The following is a 20,098-nucleotide window of genomic DNA, read 5'->3' as shown; positions in this document are numbered from 1 at the left end:
CTCAGGAAATACTTGGGTTTTAAAATTAAGATTGTGTTAAATTTTACACGTAAACTTGGAGAAAACTGACATCTCTGTGATATCGAGTCATTCTATCCAAAAAGGAGGGATTTCTTTGTATTTGTTCAAATCTACTTCTATATCTTCAAAAATGTCTTATAATTTTCCTCATGTAGGTTTTTGTACACTTTTTGAGTTTATTCCTAAGTGCTTTTTTCTTTTCTGTTATTGCAATTAACATCTGTATCTTCTAGTTTGTACATCTGTATCTTCTAGTTTGTCATTGTAAATTCAAAGGCTATTTTTTGTATGTTAATTTTATATCTTGCTCCTATATAGAATTCTCATATTGCAAGGATTTAAGACTTGATTCTTTGGGTTTTCCAAGTATGCTACTATGTCATATGACCTACAAACAAATTTATTTTCCAATTATTTTCTTTTACAATTCCTTTGGCTCTGATTTTTTTTTCTCCTGAGCCCTAATTATTTTTTCCAGACCCAAGAGTGCTGAATGGAAGGATGGACAGGGGTCTTTAGGGAGGTGGGAGAGACTGTGACTTAGAGCAAGGTAAGAGTCTTTGACAAAAGTGGGAGACACACATTTCCACAGAGGAGGCTGTGCAGTTTGAGCCTTTGGCTTGTCAATCTCTGGAGAGAGGAATCACCAGGTGGGGATGAGTCCTGGTGTGAGGAAATAGGGCTGGGAATGAAGAAAGGCTATAACAGCACCCACTCTATTGCTGTGGAAGGTTGCAAAACTTAGCATAGGGCCAAACTCACCCCAAACTAGTCTGGTTCCTGATTTTGGTAGTAAGACAAGGGACAATTCATTCACAGTTTGCTGCAGATAAATAAATAAACAAATATTTCAGGAGACCTGTAATTCTGCGGTAAGGAGTTAGGTAAATATTAAGAATCCTTATAAATTATAAAAACCAAAGCTCCTTGCCTTCAAGGAATCATTTTATTTTCACTCTGTATCCCTGGTTTTGCATGTTAGCAGCAAAGACCTGAGGATCTTCAAGAAAATACCAGTTCCAGTCAACTCTTTTAACTGGGGATGGTGCCCCAGCATAACTGCAGTGTCTGAAAGCTCCCAGGGGGTCGACGTTGGGAGTCGTGAGCCCACTCCCAGATGTGCGGATGTGTATCTTCTGTGTTTGCTTCATTGCTGAGGCCGCACGTCAGCCCAGCTGTCCCAGGAGTGAGATTACTTTCTTAACTCAAATTCGGAGCGCTGTGTAGCCAGAAGCCTGGAGCCCAGCACCTGCATTTTTACAATTTAGATTCTTCTGGTTTACTCGGTGCCTCCTGTGTGCCTGGGCAGGGCCGAACACTTGCAAAGATGGGCCGCCTGAGGCTTAACCAGGTGAAATGACTTTCACCTTTTTGTCTGTCGTAATCACCGCCGTATCCGCAGAGCCTAGACTAGTGCCTGGTGCACATAGGCTCCTGGTAAGTATGTGTCTGAATTAACTGCCTTATCTGACGCTGAAACGATAAGCGAGTGAATTCCGGACGACCCTGCATCATTTTCAATTGTTAACACTGGCGCACTGAAACACCTTTCTATTTCTGACTTCGGGAGCCGAGCCCTCCTTACAACGGTAGGGTCTGAGGCAGCAGACGACACCTCGCAACGAGCACCTCCTCCATCCGGCCCCACCTTTCCAAGGACCGAGGCCTGCCCTAATAAGGTAGCAAAGAGAAGGGGCTCCGGGTCACGTGACGCCAGCGGACCGCCCCCCGCACTGACAGGACCCCATGCGCATGCGCACAGCTTCCGCGCCGGTTTCTAGAGCAGCAGGCGCAGGCGCAGACGTCTCACTGACTCCCTGGCTCCGCCCTGCTCCCTGCTAGGGGGCGGGGCCAAGGCCGGGCTGGAAGGGGGGGTGGCGGCTGGGCGCATGCGCGGAGAGCTGAGGGGCGGGGACACGGCTTCCGCCTGGCGTGACCAACTTTGGGCACCATGCAGGTAAAGAACCTGGGGGGCCGAGGCCTGGGGGGGCCGCAGCGCGTCTGCCCCGCTGGGTCCGTGGCAGCGGCAGACCGTCTGGGCTGGGACCGTGGGGAGCGCCGGGCGCCACCGGCGCAAGAAAGGTCACGCGAGCCTAGGCGGAGCGCAGGCGCAGGCGCAGTGCGGGAGGGCGGGCGTGGTCCCGCCGGGCGCCGCGGGCTGGCTACCCGCACCCCGTGGGCCTCGCCCCTAAATCTCAGGCTTTTGGGGCCGTCACGTGGCGTGTGTGAACAGCTTCGCCCATCCCACCTGACAGGGTTACTTCCTGTTTGTTAATTCTCTTCGCACCTGAGCAAGTGTGTCAGGGGCCCGTTGTGTGGATGTGGAAGCTGAGGCGGATGAGGGAAGGGTCCCGCCTGGAGATCCCATGACGTAATCGGTGTCGCAGCCCGTGTCCCCGACCCCACCCGGAGCGGGAGCCGGAGCCGGAGCCGGGTGAGGGATCTGTCCCATCCTCTCCCTCCCTCGCGCTGGTGTGCAGGTTGAGGTGCGCTCCCTCTCCGATTCCCCGGTTCCCAGCTCAGCCCTAGGTCCTTCTCAGTTACTGTCTGAAAATAGATAAAACCAAACCCCCTAGTTTTGTCCTCTTTTTTTTTTTTTTCGTATCAGAAATTTTCTAATGGAATTGGACAAACTTACAGCGAAAGAAAATGAAGACATCATGGAAATTAGCAAAAGTTTTGGACTAAATGCTGCCCCTTGTCGAAGGACCCTTTGCCAGAGGTCATCCTGCTGCTTCCTAGACCTCACTGTAGTTAGGAATTCTGATGAAATCCTCGCTGGCTAAGTGGCACATGACAAATGGAGTTAGTGTGGGTTTGCTTGGGAGCTGGGCAGGATAAGCGTCTACAAATAGAGTGTGTCTACCAGAAGCCAGACACTCGGGAGTGGGGAAGAGAGAGCTCCAGGGCTGCCCTGGCCTCCTTGGCGTTCTCTGTCCCTTAGAACCCTGCGTTGAAATGTCATTTCTTGAGCGCCTTCCCTGACCACCCCGTTGAAAGGATTCTGTTCATTTTCTTTTGATAGATCTCAGCAAGACAGTGATGTGGAGTTGGGGCTGCAGCCTGGCTGTTTTAGTGCTCTCTCCACAGTGCTCTTGGAGTTCCTATGCCAGACCGGTCCATTAGCAGCCAGGCAAAACCAGTGTTTGACTCGCTAGTTTGGGGAGCTAGAGCCCACTTTGACATGTATCCTTCTGACATTTGATCCTGGTAAATTTGACTCGTCCCAGTATGACAGTGTCTTCCTAAATGTCACATCTTTTCCTAGGCTTGTGAGGATTTACTAAGTAGGTCCAGGTAAAGGGCTTCAGAGAGTGCCCAGCACCTGGTACTCAGTAGGCGTTACCCATTGTGAGCTATTCCAAGGGGTCTCCGTTCTTCCTCTCAGGTTGAGCTGTTTGAGAATTTGTCAGCCTAGGATCAGGCTCTCCTCCTCCTGACTCTACTGGAGCCACTTAGAACTTTACGATACTCCTATCTCCATTCTTGGGCCCTTTGCACGTGCTGGTTCCTCTGCCTGGAAAGTAATTTCTTAAGTTATCATTCCTCACGTCTGCTTCCTTCTCACTTTTCAGTGATGGTTAAATATCTACTTCTGAGACAATATCCCTACCCATTCTGTGGAATGCAGACCTCTTACAACTCTCTAGATCGACAGCTTGTTGATCATTACACTTGCCACAAGCATTTAGTATATGTTGAATGAATCACTCTGAAGCATTAATAAAAATATCAAATAGAAGCCAGGTTAGAGTCCTGGTGTGAGAATTGATACTGATTTGCACATCATATCCTGATTTTTACCAAAGGCTATTTACTGGGTGTGTGTCTTGCATGGTGAGGGTGAAATTGAATGAACAGGAAAAGAACAGGGCTGGTGGATCTTTTGACACTTTCTCAGAAATAGGCCACAGAATAATTTGGTTTGAATTCCTCTTCCCGCCACCTTTCCCATTCAACCCTTTCCCTAACATGACACCCTTTGTAGTGGACTTTGCACTCATAGTATTTTTGGTCCACTTCCCCCAGGACCCTAATGCAGACACTGAGTGGAATGACATCTTACGCAAAAAGGGCATCTTGCCCTCAAAGGAAAGTTTGAAAGATTTGGAAAAGGAGGCAGAAGAAGAAGAACAGCGAGTCCTTCAGCAGTCAGTTGGTGAGATTGCTTATATTCTTTATTTGTTCTGTCTGTGGATTAAGAAACAACTTTTTAAGCCTCTAACTGCTTTGGTAGAAGGATGTTCTGAGCAGGAATTGGGAACCAGGGATTGGAGTGCTGGGATAGACACTATTTCTGGGACCTTAAGTGTGTCACAGGCTGTCCTCTAACCTTCAACTTCCTGAGCTGTAGAATTTCCACATTTCCACAGCTTCTTGTCTGTATCAGATGAGCACCTGATAATCCTGAAGAAAATATTTCTGAGTCTTGACTTAATGCCCCATTGATCACAGGGGCCAATACTTTTGTCTTCTTCCATGTTAGAGCTAATTTAGAGATGAATTCACTAGAAAGCATTTATCCAGTGAATGTTTATTGAATAATGACTGTCTACCAGGTGTTATTCTAAGCACTGGGGCTCTTGCTGTATACAGACCAGACAAAACATCCCTGTTCTTATGGGGCTTACATTCTAGTGAGAGAGACAGACAATAAACAAGACATAAGTAAATATGGGAAAATAAGGCAGGGAAAGGGCCTGGAAAGGGTTGGAAGAAGGGTGAGTATAAATCTAGATAGGGTCAGAGAGAGCCTTACTGAGAGTGACATTTAAGTAGATGGGAGGGAGTTGAACTGAGCTACTTAAGTGAGTGAAGAGCATGTTGGAGAACCAGCCAGGAAGCCAGTATGACTAGGAAAGGGTTGTAAGTTCAGAGAGTCAAGTGGGGTCAAACCGCTGAGGACCTTGTATCTGTTATAACCAAGACTTTGGCTTTTATATCTAGTTGGGTGGAAGTTACTGGAGGTGTGAACAGAGGATTGACATGTTGACAGCACCCTCCTGTTGCTGCCCTTCCAAGTATGGAAGATGGGGAGCAAGTCAGGAAGTAGAGAGATGAGTCTGGAAACTACAGTAATTCAGGCAAGAGGCACCATTGGCTTAGACCAGTCCACTTAGTGTTGGTGGAAGTGGTGAGATGTGGTCAGATCTGGAAATAGTTTGAAGGTAGGGCCAATAGGATTTGCTGGTGGATCCTGTGAGAGCTGTGAGAAAAATGAAGTGAAGGATGCCTGTAAGGCTTTGGGCTTGAGCAGCCTGAAGGATGGCATATCCTCCAACCGAGATGAGGAAGGCTTGGTGAATAGCAGTTTGGAGCTAGGATCAGGCGCTCTGTTTGGAACATAGAAACATTGAGATTTTTATTAGTCAAATAGAGATGGCAAGTAGGCAGTTGTCTGTTTTTCTCCAAATCAGAGAAATATGGGCTGGAGGCATAAAGCCATGAGATGCAATCACCAAGGGAGTGGGTATAGATGTAAAAGGAGTCAAATCAGCCAAGGTCCAAAGGATGGGCAGTCATAGAAGTAGGAGAGAAAGCATCCTGGAGGCCAGAGGAGGACCAGCTTCAAAGAGGAAGCGGTGGTGGGTTGGATCAGTGCTATTACCCATCAGTCAGGAAGGTGAGGTCATTGTTGACCCTGGTAAGAACAGTATGTAGTGATAGAATTGGAATGGGGGAACAAAAATCTGATTTGATGTCAAGAAGCAAGAATGCTTATGGCAATAAAAATGAAATAAAGATTTTATAGCAGTTGGTTAAAAGAAAAGGGAGCTGCCTATCACTCTGGAGACCAAGACGTCCTGTGATGACCCCTTTAACTCTAGGAAGGGTGTGTGGGGGACACCCACTGTATCGTTCCATGTCCTCAAAGATAGAATTGTTAATACACTGGTCCATGGGTGTATGTACTTGAAGAGCAGACCAGGTGAGTTCAGGCAAATACAACTCTCTGGTTTTATGAACTTGGGAAACTTCTCATTCATATACTTACTATTGTGTGGAGGTAGGAGAGTTAGTCCTGCTGCATTTGTCAACATGGTTATATCTTTTTAAAACAATCTCAGGTTCTGATTTACTAGTGTAATACCTTCAGTATTTTTTATTTTAGCTTTGGTGAATGAGTTTTATTTTCGCTTGATGTTGCATGCACATCTTTAGGAGAAAAATAAAGGAGGAAAAACAAAATGCAGGTTTGTTCATCTTTTACATTTTTTGGTTTTTGCTAACTTAACTACATTCAGTGAAAACGTATGAAGATATGACTTTGGAAGAGCTGGAGGATAATGAAGACGAATTTAATGAGGAAGATGAACGTGCTATTGAAATGTACAGGTTAGTGCCACCGAGAGGGACTGTTTGGTTTTTTGTGTGGCACTAAAATGTGTGTCTTTTGAAAAGTTAGATTTCTGCCTGAGATAGCTTTTGGGAAGGACTATAATTAAGTAGTAATATTGTGGACCTCAGTGAACTGGTCTTAGACTTTTGCCACATGGCAAATAAAGGATCTTTATAAAGGATCTGGATCTTTATAAAGGTCACTGTCTGAAAGGTGTGTGTATATGTGTAAGATGTCGCTCTTTCTCCTTGTGCTGTGCAGGCAGCAAAGGCTGGCTGAGTGGAAAGCAACACAACTGAAGAATAAATTTGGAGAAGTTTTAGAGATCTCAGGAAAGGATTATGTTCAAGAAGTTACCAAAGCCGGTGAGGGCTTGTGGGTAATCTTGCACCTTTACAAACAAGGGTGAGCTGATCTTACACACTGTCCTTAATGTTAATTTGAATTTATGTCTTGGACATCTCAGGCTTAATCCACATTGGAGGTTTGTTGTTTTTGTTTTATCATTTTTTTTTACTAGTGTGTTTTGTTGCTGATTTGCCCACACCTAATGTCTAAGTCTTCAGACTTTATTTATTTATTTTTTTAAAGATTTTTTTATTCATGAGAGACACACAGAGAGAGAGAGAGAGAGAGAGAGAGAGAGAGAGAGGCAGAGACACAGGCAGAGGGAGAAGCAGGCTCCATGCAGAGAGCCCAATGTGGGACTCGATCCCAGGTCTCCAGGATCACACCCTGGGCAGAAGGCAGACACTCAACCGCTGAGCCACCCAGGTGTCCCGTCTTCAGACTTTAAAATTAATATTTGTGACTAAAAATAATGCTTTTGTTACATTGTAGCAATGAAGATTGCTTTTATTGAAAAAGAATTCCGATTTACTCTTCTAGAGAAACTCTGGCATTTCAGAATCCCATGTAGTGAATCATTCTCATAGATGTCAGAGTTGACCTTTATAATAATTGTTCCAGGCCAAGTGTTGCAGTGGCCCTCCACTATTTCTCACCTCCAGCCGTATTCTCCTACTGTGCACTTGTGTGGAAGTTTTTTTTTTAAAAGCAGGAAATGCTTTCTGACCCTTTCACACCTTCTAAATCTTGAATGTTCTCTCATACAGATGGGCAAAACAATTATCTTTAACATTGAAGCCCTTTTTCTCACTTATTATTGAGTCAAATTAAATTGGATTTTGGATTTTGAGTTCTTCATTTTCCCCGAACATACTAGAAAGTTTTTTAAAAAGATGTTAATTCATCTAGGCTGGAGTACCAGAATCACTTATGAAGCTATGATGAGAGTTTACATAGGTAGAAAGGTAGTTGAGCTTTGCCCTATAGAAATGCAGAATTACAGTTGCTTCTGTTTCTTTTTTATAGAGTTCCTCTCTCATCATTGTTTCCCATTTCTCTTTTACAGGATTCCCCTCTGTGCCCTCATAAATCAACACTTCAGCAGACTTGCCAGGAAGTTTCCTGATGTCAAATTTATCAAAGCCATTTCAACAACCTGCATACCCAATTATCCTGATAGGAATCTGCCTACAATATTTGTTTACCTTGAAGGTGATATCAAGGCTCAATTTATTGGACCTCTAGTGTTTGGTGGCATGAATCTGACAATAGATGGTAAGAGTCTCTTTGTGAGATGGTCCAGGGCATATGAGGGATGACCAGTGCATGTTATAAATGATGAGAGGATGTTTCTGTTGAAGAGACATGTGTTATGATGATTTGTCAAAGTTACCTTTGACCCTGTGAGTGAGTGATAAAAAGGAGGAAGCAGATTTACTCTCTCATTAGATAAGTCATTGAGGGGATGCCTGGGTGGCTTAGCGGTTGAGCATCTGCCTTTGGCTCAGGGCGTGATCCTCTGGTCCGGGGATCAAGTCCCGCATCAGGCTCCCTGTGAGGAGCCTGCTTCTCCTTCGCCTGTGCCTCTGCCTCTCTCTCTGTGTCTCTCATAAATAAATAAATAAAATCTTTGGGGGAAAAAAAAAGATGATGAGTCATTGGGGGCAGTTATAACAGCTCTCTAAGAATTCTGTTAAAAGAGCACACTGGGTTTTAAAGTATGTATATTTAATATTAATGTCTAATATCTTTTGTTTGTCCCTATAGTTGCATATGTTTTAAGTTATAGATCAAGATCTCAACATTCATTTTTTGTTTAATTCACATGAATATATTATTAACAGATGCTTAAATATGTATATACGTAAGTTGTATACATATATTGGTTATGTACGTGTATAGGTTATATGTATATGTGTGTGAATACACACACATATACACACACACCCCATTCATATTTTCTCAGTTGAATATCTTAGTGATTATTAAGTTAAAATTTTATTGAGTTCTACCTCTTAACTCCTGAAGGGTGTATCCTTTTATTCCTGAAGGATGTATCTTTTTTATTCCTTTCTACCTGTTATACGAGGTGTCAAAATACGTATAGATTCAGGATGTCTGGGTGGCTCAGTGGTTGAGTGGCTTCCTTCGGCTCAAAGTGTGATCCTGGGGTCCTGGGATCAAGTCCTGCATCAGGCTCCCCTTAGGGAGCCTGCTTTTCCCTCTGCCTATGTCTCTGCCTCTCTCTCTGTCTCTCATGAATATATAAATAAAATCTTTAACCAAAAAAAAAAAATGTATATACTCATAACATGAAAGATAGAACTTAAGGCCTGAGGGCTTTCTCCTAAGTCACTCATTATTGAAATAACATGTCTACCTGTGCTTAAAAACATGTTACGGTATGACTCTATATACCATTTTATATAAATATATAAGGCGCTCAACTGGGATAAGTTTTAACATCTGTGCACATGTATATACAATGCGTGTTACAACAATTATGCATTATTCTAATGTTCAAAGGCATACTGCATTTCAAACTAAGTATATGTTTGCATCTTAGTCTGGTCTTTTGATATACCATGAGGGGAAAAGAGATGGGAATATAATAGTAGGTCAGTGTATTTCTAGAAAAAGTCTTACCTGAAGATTAGTGAACTTACACTGATTACTGTGTGTAAATGAACAGTAACATTAATACATACACCAATATATATGTATGTTTAGGTGGATCTAAATATATTCTTGAGTCAAGAATTGGAATCAAGGTTTTTCTTTTTTTTTTTTCTAAAGAAATTTTCTGAATTTTCATAACACTCAACTCAGGTACTGAGGACTTTTTTTTTTTTTCTTCTTTTTCTTTCTTTTTTTTTTTTTTTCTGAGGACTTTAAATACTGGTATTATTGATCTCCATGGAGCATTTTAATTAATAGAACTTAAATAAAATTGATTGTCACATTTTAATAGAGGTGTCTAATTAACAGAGCATCACTGAAACCAGGCAGTTTGCTGTAGAGTGTCTCATGTAGTTCCTAACTCATGTAGTGTCTGGGGTCTTTTCTGCAGTGGAAAATGTATCACTTGATTTCACTTCACAAGGTCTCACACCCATATGGAGTTTCATTGGATCCTAAGAGAGTGAAATAGGAATTGAGGCTTTGGTTGCTGGTTCTTTATTTTCTTGGTATTGTTTTTATTACTTGGAGCAAATTATAAGTTCTAGGATGTCATCATACATTTATCCTTTGACTCTAATAGATTGAGATACTGGAATGAGGCCTAAGAATTTCCTTTTGTTAACTAAAATTAGATGTAATGATTAGATTGCCAGCAGGACTGTGAAAAGTATTTCCTTTAAATGCTTCTTGCTGACTTCTTTCCTGGAAAATTGTGTGAGTTGAGAAACTAGTCATTAGAAGACAGGTTTAGTCTTTTTTCTTTTAATTACCGTAGATTCAAATATATATAGTATCTCATTTGATCTCCTTTTCTAAAAAAAGTACAACTGTTTTGTTTTCCTTCTTAAAGGTCTGATTTTTTTCTTTTCTAGGTGCCTTATAATTACAGCACTAAAATTATCATCAAATGTTGCTGCATAGTTCTGCTTAGATAAAAACTGGCTTGATGGGCTTGAGGGTGAGGGTCCTGTGCCGACTGTCTTAGGTAATTTGGTTTTTCTTTATCATGTAGAGTTGGAGTGGAAACTGTCAGAGTCTGGAGCCATCAAGACAGACTTGGAGGAAAACCCTAAGAAACCAATTGAAGACACTTTGCTATCCTCAGTGCGGTGCTCCATTCCCACAAGAAGGGACAGCGATTCTGAGGATGACTAAGACTGTGGCCTTGGTAATGTGCCAGACTTCCTTGATGTGACAAATCATTTGGATTTTTTTAAAAAGGAAAAAATAGAAATTCTTTTCAGCTTTTAATTTTTTTACAATTATATTTCAAATCTCACAGATCTCAAGAATCATTATTGCTGAGAATTGTGTTACATTTCTTAGAACTCTCTTTTTAAATGAATAACCTTTCCATAAATAAATAAACAAACAAAACCCCAGCTATTGGTATGGCAGATGTCTAAGTTTTCCTTACTTATATTTTAAGCTATGAAACTGTCTGTTCACCATTTATCCACATACAGCTACATAAGAGTGAATGTGAAGTGTTTTTTAATAATGTGACTAAATTATACAGTGGAAAAATTGCAAACTAAGCTTTATAGTTACATTATCATTTATTTTTGCTTTATAAGGATAGCAACAAAATTACTAAAAAAAAGATTGATAGGAAAAATTTTAGTGTTTGTCTTATTTAGAAGAAATAGGCAATCATTTTTATAAAACATTGTCTTAAAAAAATAAAAAAATAAAACATTGTCTTTTCAAAAGAGTAACTGAAAGATTCCAGTTTCTTGCCATTTTTGGTTAAATGTTTTTTTCTAGTTAAAATAATTTTTGTCTCAGCCTGAGATGTCAGTTAATCCCAATTACTGTAAAAGACCACCTTAAATTTTTTTGTAGACAGATAATAGCACATAAAATGATAAATTATATCTCCATCAGTAAAAAGCATCAAGTATTTTCTGAAGTAGAATCCTCTTAGCACTTAACACTTCTTGCCAAAATAACATTAATAGAAAAATTAGGGGAAGTGTTCTCTAATGTTTATGTTGAATGATGTAGTATTTAATCTGGGTTTGAATCTTAAAACTAAGAATTATGGAAGGCCTAGAGTTCCTTCAGATTACATTACAAAATTTATTTTTGCTGTAATTCAGAGTAACAAACAGCTGTGACCCATTTTTATCTGTCAGAAGTGTTTGTATTAGTGAATATTTGTTTTCCTACATATGAGAGCCAGTGCTGGTTTTAAAAATGTACTCATCTAACAAATTTACTTTGAAGGATCTTTCATGAAATTTTAATTGCAGGTTGATACAAGTGTGGTCAGTTCTTTCACTTGCCTGGTAGTACCATGGGTTTTGTGGGAGAGCTGCCTCCTCTGATTTTCTATTGTTAGCTGACATTAAAGTGAAATGTTGTGGGAAGAATAAAGGTGAAAATCTAGAGTGCTGCATTTGACTGAGAGCTGCAATGCATACAGCTCTTGAGAGAACACTGCTTGAGCGTGGTGGGGGGCAGTGTCCACCGTGATGGAAAACAGCAGGCTTTATTCCACTGTGGAGCTCATGCAGGATGTACTTCTAAATGTTCACTGTGCGAATTTGATCTCTGTAAGTTTGAGAACTGCCTCATCATCCTGCCTCTCTGCTGGGCTAAGGCTTATAGTGTGAGCTCAACACCAGCTCTGGGACCTCTGGATGTGGCTGGTGAGCCCTTTCTGGCCACATGGCACCTAGGCCCCAGGCAGCTATTTAATCATGCTGGCTGAACTTGATTTAAATAGAAACATCTCTCTTCTAAAATCAGTATTGTGATTTAGAACCTGAGCGGCAAATTTCTGTAAGTTAATTTTGGGAGACTTTGCTATTAGAACCTGAGCGGCAAATTTCTGTAAGTTAATTTTGGGAGACTTTGCTATTTACGACTAACTTTCTATTTCATGTGGAGCATTTGTGATGTGACAGTTGATACAATTTGATGCTTAAACATTGGGTTTATCTAATTCCACAGCAGAAACACACAGTGATTAGGGAAGGCAAACAAAAAGGATACCTAGAGTCTGTCTTCCAGTGTTCGGAGGAAAGGTTTATAGGAAGTACTAGGTAGCCCTTTTTTTTTAAAAAAAAAAAGACTGTATTTACTTATTCATGAGAGAGAGAGAGGCAGAGACACAGGCAGAGGGAGAAGCAGGCTCCATGCAGGGAGCCCAATGTGGGACTTGATCCCTGGACTCCAGGATCACGCCCTGGGCTGAAGGCAGGTGCTAAACTGCTGAGCCACCCAGGGTTCCCCAGGTAGTCCTTTCTTAAGTGATTGGTAAGAAATGGTTCAGGAAAATTGGGATAATAATTGGGAGAAGTGAAATAGAACAAGAATAATCAAATAAAATTGATTCTTCCTTATTTGTAGAGGAAGGAAAGGCTGTAGATGAGTTGTATACTCCTATCTTATTGCAAACCTCAATTTATATCCTCACTCCCCAAGGTTGCTGACCATGGCTTCAGCAGATATCTACCACAGAGCTTCCAAGGTGGGTGGCTCAGAAATACTTCAGAAGAGTTCTACTGCATATGAAAGGCACTTTAGGAGAGTTATGAAAAGAATGTTAAGGGTGTTCTTTATCACCGATGTCTAAATTTTTTTTTTTTTTTTTTGCCATTTGTTACCTCCAACTTTAGATTCAGTTTTCTTATGTAACGAGACCAGATTTTGACAAAGTGCTTTTCAAGTGTGACAGGCCAAATGTGTTGTGACGGTGTTGCCTACTTTAGAATCATGTTTCTATGAAATGATTTTCTCCTGCTTATGGAAACCAGTTTTTACTCATAAGTATAACCTTTTTGACAGGTGGCTTTCAACATGCATTTTTGGTACTGTTTACATTCACACAGCAGATGGTCTGTCTTCTGCACGCTGACCCCCTCCCACCACAACTCTGTGACCTCCATAGCAGACCTTGTCATGTGCACCCTATGAGGAAGCCCCTTGGCTTCCAGTCTTACCATCCCATACCGACAGAGTGGCCTGTCTTCTCCTTCTGTTCCATTTGGTCTCAAATGAGGATGTGTCTATTCTCCCAAGTTGAAACTCTCCTTCTATGCTTTTGACCTTACTCTCTCCCACATTCTTCAGGACTTTGTTCCAGCAAATTATCCTCTTGATTTCAGTCTCTCCCTTGATGGGGAACCTCAGACAAGTGAGAATGTTTAGGTTCTGTGGCAGAGACTACTACTTGCCTATCATGTATCCAGGATTCTCCAATTCTACCCCAAGAGCAATAGGATCAGCTAAAAGATTAAACTTCCAGCCTTCTTGGAGCTATGGATTGCCAGATGGACGGAGGTGGGCAGAAGTTGGCTACAACAGATGCTTCTTCAGAGGGACAGACAAATGGCATATGCCCTTTCTGGACTTAACCCCCTTCTGCTGTCTGACAGAAGTGTAGTTGTGGATGCAGCCTTCTTGGGCCAAGGGCTATCTTTATAGAGGCAAAGCTATAAGGATAATATTCCTGATGACACCGTGGAGCCACTGTAAGCCAGTTCTGGACTGCCTTCTCCAGATTTCTGTGACTGGGAAAGAAGTGACTTCCATCCTGGTCTCTCTTAGTAGCCACTGACACATTTCCTGATAGAGTCACTCACCTACCCATCACCAAAGGGAACCTCAGCCATTCTAGCTTTCTGCTCACCACTTCCACATGGCTTGAGAAAACTGAAGAGCAGTCTAGATTACCTACCTCTACTTCATCAGCATTGTCTTTCAGTAATGTCAGGAATTAGACTTTAGAGCTTTGCATTTCCAGTGTGTGAAGGACTAGATATTCTGAACAACTCATGTGATAATAACTCAAAATATTGGATAAAAGTATTTTTTAGTGTTCTAAATTGTTGCTGACAAGAAAGGAAGGCATTCTCAGAGGTCAAAAGCAGTTTAAATTCTCATGGTACGTGCGGTTTCAAAACCTCTCCAACCAAGTTCTTAAAGTGGTCCTAAGATGGTAATGCCTCTGAGCTCATTGCTAAAGCAACTGCATGGAAGTTCTTCCTGAAAGAACACAACTTGAACTTAGTCCTTAAACACACTACAGATAAACCTTCAAAGGAACGTGAGTTCATAGTCCTAAATCACAAATCCACAAATAAGGTATCCTGAATGAAAGCCAGCAGAACACAGATAATACAGTCAGACCTGCAAAGACTTAGTGGAATTTTCAGATATACAATATAAGATGAATACATTTAATATGTAATAAGTAAAGAATAAGAGTTTCTGGGGTGCTGGGATGGCTCAGTCAGTTAAGCCTCTGACTCTTCGTTTAGCTCCGGTCACAATCTCAGGGTTGTGGGATGAGCCCCCTTGCATTGGGCTCTGCTAATGGGGAGTCTCCTTCCCCCCTCTCTTTCCCTTTGCCCCTCTTCTAAAACACACACACACACACACACACACACACACAACATTCTCAAATCTTAAATAGGAGTTGCTCATATGAAAATTAATCCCTTGTCAAATAACCAGTATTTATTGAGAAATAAACTGGAAGAGAAAATGAACTGGAAAGTAAAGCCAAATAATTACCCAGTAGGTAACACACAGAGAAAATTGGTAGAAATGTAAAACTTAGGAAAGATGTGGAGGAGAGACAGAAGATCTAACATATGTCTTAGAGTTTTGGAAGGAGGGAATTGGAAATTGACAATATTTGAAAAGATAAAGACAGGTTTTATAGACAAATGAAAGATACCAACCTTCAGAAAGCTATACAAATCCCAAACGAGTTACATATATCAACACCTCTGTGTGTGTGTGTGTGTGTGTCTGTGTGTATAAAACTGCAGAATGTCAGATTTGTACAAGCAGTCATTGAGAACAGTCCTGTTACCCACAATAGAGTAGTAGTAGGACTTAACTGACTTAGCAGCAAGGAAAGCCAGAAAGAAAAAACACAAACTATTAACCAAGAATTAATACCCAGCAATGCTGTATTTTAGGAATGAATATGAAATTTCCTACAGAATGAGTTTGTCACCAATAGACCCATCACTAAAGAAAGTTTAGAAGATGTACAGTGAAAGATAATGATCTGATGAAAGTTCAGAGAGGTTTCACCAAGAAAGGATGGTGACCAAAATGTAGGTAAATCTGAACAAACAGTACAAATAATGCCTTATTTGTGATGTTAAGAGCAAGATGGAACTAAAAAACAGGACAAAATAGGGTACAAGTAGAGGGCTCAATTGTAGTTTAAATGTTCTTAGGCCCTTAAAAAGTATTGGGGAGGTTGGTGAAGATATGCACATAAAAATATTTCTGGGTAATAGTAAAAGAAAATGAGGATGTAAATTTTAAAGTAGTGGGGGCTTGGGGTGGGGAGGGGCCTCAGTTAATTTAAAAGACCAAAATAAAGAATAAAAAGGAAAGGGCAGAACCATAGGAAGTCCAAAATGCTGGAAATAAATCTTAACACAGTAGTCACAATACATTTAAGTGGATAATACTCTTACTAGTCTTACCATCTGATCCACAAGTCATGCATGTAGCTGTTTAACCAACTGATGGGAAACATACCCACACAAACATCTGCACACAAATGTTGCAGCAGCTTTATTTATAATCACCAAAACAACCAAAATGTCTGTGAATAGATGAATGGATAAACAAATTGTGATACATTAACAGAATGGAATGTTGTACAACGATAACAAGAAATGAGCTACCAAGCCGCAAAAAACATGGATGCTAGGTGAAATAAGACAGTCTGAAAAAGCTGTATACTCTACTATTCCCATTATATGGCATTCTGAAGAAAGTGAAATTATGGAAGGACTAAAAAGATCAGAGATTGCCAGAGGATTGGGGGAGGGTGGAAGGGTTGAACATGGAATTTTTAGGACAGGGAAACTATTCTGAATGATATGATAATCGTGGAGATATGACATGCATTTACCAAAGCCCATAAACCTTTATAGCACAAAGAGTGAGTCTTAATATATGCATAAAAATTAATTCATTTAGAGAGGAGGTTCCTGGATGGAATGCAGGATGTGACAAAACAATCTAACTATTACAAATGTGTGAAACCACCTAATGGAATGGGTTTTGGGGAAGGATTCTGACCTAACCTTGGAAATGAGTCTGTAAGATGAAAGGCAAAAGTATCTGTGTATAAGCACCATGTTCCAGTTGATAGTTATTTGTCATAGCAGTATGGGTTAACAATTCTGACACTGCTAGAATATGTAAAATTGAACAATTAAATACATGGTTTGCAGATGGTGAGAACCAGGTTTCACTGTTAGCCTATGAGGTTATAAATAGCAAGAAGAGGACGTTAAAATGATCCATGGAGTAAAGGATTAGAGTTGGAGATGTCAGTATAAACTCCTGTTTAGCTTAATATAGATACAGATGATTATATATTTAGGTAGTGAACATACACAGGCTAGTAAATACACTTTTTACATTGTTCATCAGTTGAAGAGGCATAAAAGCAATGGCATCCCAGTAGCAAAGACCACATATGACGCTCAGATTACTGGTTTCTAATACCTTTCTCCAAAAAGGAACTAGGGCTCTTCAGAGAATGGCTGATTCTAAAACTGTGGCAGAAAATATGTAAGATTAGCCTGGAGCATCTTGTAGCACCAAAAAAGTAAAGTGTAAGTGTTAAAAAGGGCCATCTGGGTGGCTCAGTCAGTTAAGTAGCTTGGGTTTGGATCATGATCCCAGAGGGTCCTGGGATAGAGCCCTGAGTTGGGTTCCCTACTCAGTGGGAAGTCTGCTTCTCCCTCTCCCTCTGACCTTCCCCCCTGTTTGTGCTTATGTTATCTTTCTTTCTCAAATGAATAAATAAAAAAAATTTCTTTTGGTAAATTTATTTTTTATTGGTGTTCAATTTGCCAACATCTAGAATATCACCCAGTGCTTAAAAAATCTTTAAAAAAAAAAAAACAAACAAAAAACAAGCACTGCAATGAGAGGAATATGTCAAAAGAATGAAGGAGCCAATTAAAAGATCTGATGGCTAAAGCTGGAACCCTTTGAACAACAAAATAAACATTGGGTTATAACCCAAAGTATAAAGTAATCCATGAGTCCATGCTGATAAATGATTGAATACATAAATGGGGAAGAAGAGACCATTTCTCATACAGAATACTAAGTAATTTACATAGATACTCTGGACTTAAGATATTCTACCTTTAAGCATGGGTTGCACATAGCGATTTCCTTCCAAAGTTTATAATATGGAAAGGCAGGTGGGAAGAGCAACCTTATAGAGACAAACACTATCTCGGGCAGGTGATCATGGTCAAAGTCAACAGTGATAAGTCATTTATTATTATGGACTCTGGATAGGATACCATGAAAATAATACTTCACTTCTTTGGTCTTCTTTACAAATAATCTGGCAAATCCCAACTGAGGAACATTCTACAAAATAGCTGACCAGAATTCTTCAAAACTATTAAGGTCATTACAGACAAAAATCTGAAAAACTGACAGCCAAGAGGAGCCTGAGAAGACAGAACTCCTAGATGTAATGTGGTGTCCCGGATTGGATTGTAAAACAGAAATAGAGTAGTAGCTAAAAACAAAAGAATTCTGAATAAAATACAGGCTTTATGAATGATTGTAAATGATTATCAGTATTGATTTGGTAATTGTAACAGATGTACCATACACACATAATATGGGGAAACTGGGTATGGGTTATTTGGGAAATCTGTACCATATTCTTAATTTCTCTGTAAATCTAAAACTGTACCCAAAAAATAAAGTTTATTTTAAAAATATGGTGGCAAATGAATTACAGCAAAATGGAAATTGAAACTACTGGAAGGAAGGTCGTGTTCAGTTCTTGACTGTCATATGTCTGTAATAAAAAGCACAAGTTTCTTAGTTTGGATCCACCCAAATGCAGAACCTGAGCCAAGGACTTGAGTGCAGAATTTGAGAGGAGATCCCAGGGTTCAGGAGGCAGGGACCTGGGAGAGAGAGAGAGAGGCAGGGAAGGGGAAAGACCAGTAAAATACTGAGTATCAGTTCAGTGCTGCAGGTAGGCAGTAGAAACTCAATCCCTTTAGGACCTCAAAGAAGCATCCAGTTGTCTACCCACTGACAGGAGCCTGAGTTGTTTATTTCCCAAGCCTGCTTGCCCTTGAAGGCTGCTTCCAGGAGTTAACTCCCCTGCACTTCTTGAGTGTGCACGCACAAGGACTGAGCAAGTGTCTGTGCCTGGGAGGCAAGCTGGGGCAGACAGACACAGTGGTGTGCCTTTTAGGAGGGATGTTGGTGGTCCAAGATGAATCAGATCTTGCATGGAAGTTGGTCCTATTTCATATATTTGGAAGAGCTTCCTTCAACATTCAGACATAGAGTCTTGGCACATAATAGTCTTGTACATAGATGAATAGGGAAATAGAAGCAAAATGCATTTAGGTGAAGGCATTCCTAAAATGGCCTGAGTCCAGCTCTGACATTCCGCCAGGTTTGAGTTGGCATTTCTTGATCCAGCCAGAAGGTGGCGAGCAATAATAGCGTGATCACTGAGGCCACTTGCCTGGCCAAGAGCACCTGCAAGATGCACCCTGACCCCAGAGATGTTAAAAATGAGGGGGAACATGTGCTTGGCATTGGTGAGATGAAGTCGTTATATCTCACAGCAGATTATTTTAACTTGACCTTTCTAGCTTTTAGGTTTGAGAGCAGATTATTAACTCATTTTCTTTATTGACATTTATCATTTTTCTCTTTTTAAAAATTTTGTTTGAGAGGAAGAGAGAGAGCATGAGCCAGGGGACAGAAGGAGAGGTAAGAGCAGGTTCCCCACTGAGCAGGGAGCCCAACACGGGGCTCGGTCCCAGGACCCAGGGACCATGACCTGAGCTGAAAGCAGTTGCTTAACTGAGTCACCCAGGTGCCTCTGACTTTTAAAATACTGAAAATATGAACTTCCTAATAGGAAAAATGTTGCTACTATTCCTTACACACTGATTAAAGCAAATACTGTTTTTCTTAATTAAAAACTAGTACTGTTTTTGAAAGTATCTTTCTTTTAGAGAATTCTTTCTCTAAGAATTCCCTTAGATGAAAAATTTTTAAAGAAACATTTAAAAATACATATATATTTCATTAGGCTTCTGGGTGGCTCAGTCAGTTAAATGTCCAACTCTTGATTTTGACTCAGGTCATGATCCCAGTGTCATGAGATAGAGCCCCAGTGCACAGCACAGTCAGTCCCCCTGCCTTTGCCCCTCCCCCTGCTCATGCTTTCTCTCTCTCTCTCTCTCTCTCTCTCAAATAAAATCTTAAAAAAATACATATGTATTTCATAAAAAGTTGTAGTTAGTTAACAAATCAAGCCTTTGCCTTTTAGCAGATGTTATATGAAAGAAAAAATAACTTGTGAGTTTTTGTTTGATCCTGGGATTTGAGTATTCAGGTGAAATAGTATAGTATGTGTGCGCGTGCACACACACACACACACACACACTAACACAAGCTATACTGTTCTAGACTATACTATAACTGCAGTAACCAAATCAAAGATTGGTCAACCCCAGGTCATCCTCCATATCGACTCTCGGTCCCAAAGGTTTTCTGATTCTGTGTTGGTTTCCCAATGCTACTGGGGAAAATATGTGAGAAGTACAGTACGCTTGACAGTTATTTTTCATAGTGTAAATTAATGCAGTTACCCAACTGCACTGAGGCGCCTGGTTTCCCACAGCAAGTTCACAGGAATGGGATATTCTG

The 20,098-nt window shown here is 40.8% G+C and overlaps 1 protein-coding gene across 1 annotated transcript; it reads left to right on the top strand.

Moving 5' to 3' along the window:
* The first annotated feature begins 1,858 nt into the window (after nucleotides 1-1,858).
* On the top strand, nucleotides 1,859-10,773 carry PDCL3 (phosducin like 3). The gene is made up of 6 exons (XM_025463862.3): nucleotides 1,859-1,978; nucleotides 4,051-4,180; nucleotides 6,267-6,357; nucleotides 6,623-6,766; nucleotides 7,776-7,984; nucleotides 10,404-10,773. The coding sequence occupies exons 1-6, from the start codon at nucleotides 1,973-1,975 to the stop codon at nucleotides 10,544-10,546; spliced, it is 723 nt and encodes a 240-aa protein (XP_025319647.3). The 5' UTR covers nucleotides 1,859-1,972; the 3' UTR covers nucleotides 10,547-10,773.
* The last annotated feature ends 9,325 nt before the right edge of the window (nucleotides 10,774-20,098 follow it).

This window comes from Canis lupus, chromosome 10, assembly GCF_003254725.2.
Source record: "Canis lupus dingo isolate Sandy chromosome 10, ASM325472v2, whole genome shotgun sequence".
Taxonomy (NCBI): domain Eukaryota; kingdom Metazoa; phylum Chordata; class Mammalia; order Carnivora; family Canidae; genus Canis; species Canis lupus.
The sequence above is the reverse complement of the archived record's forward strand: the minus strand, read 5'-3'. Positions and strand labels throughout refer to the sequence as shown.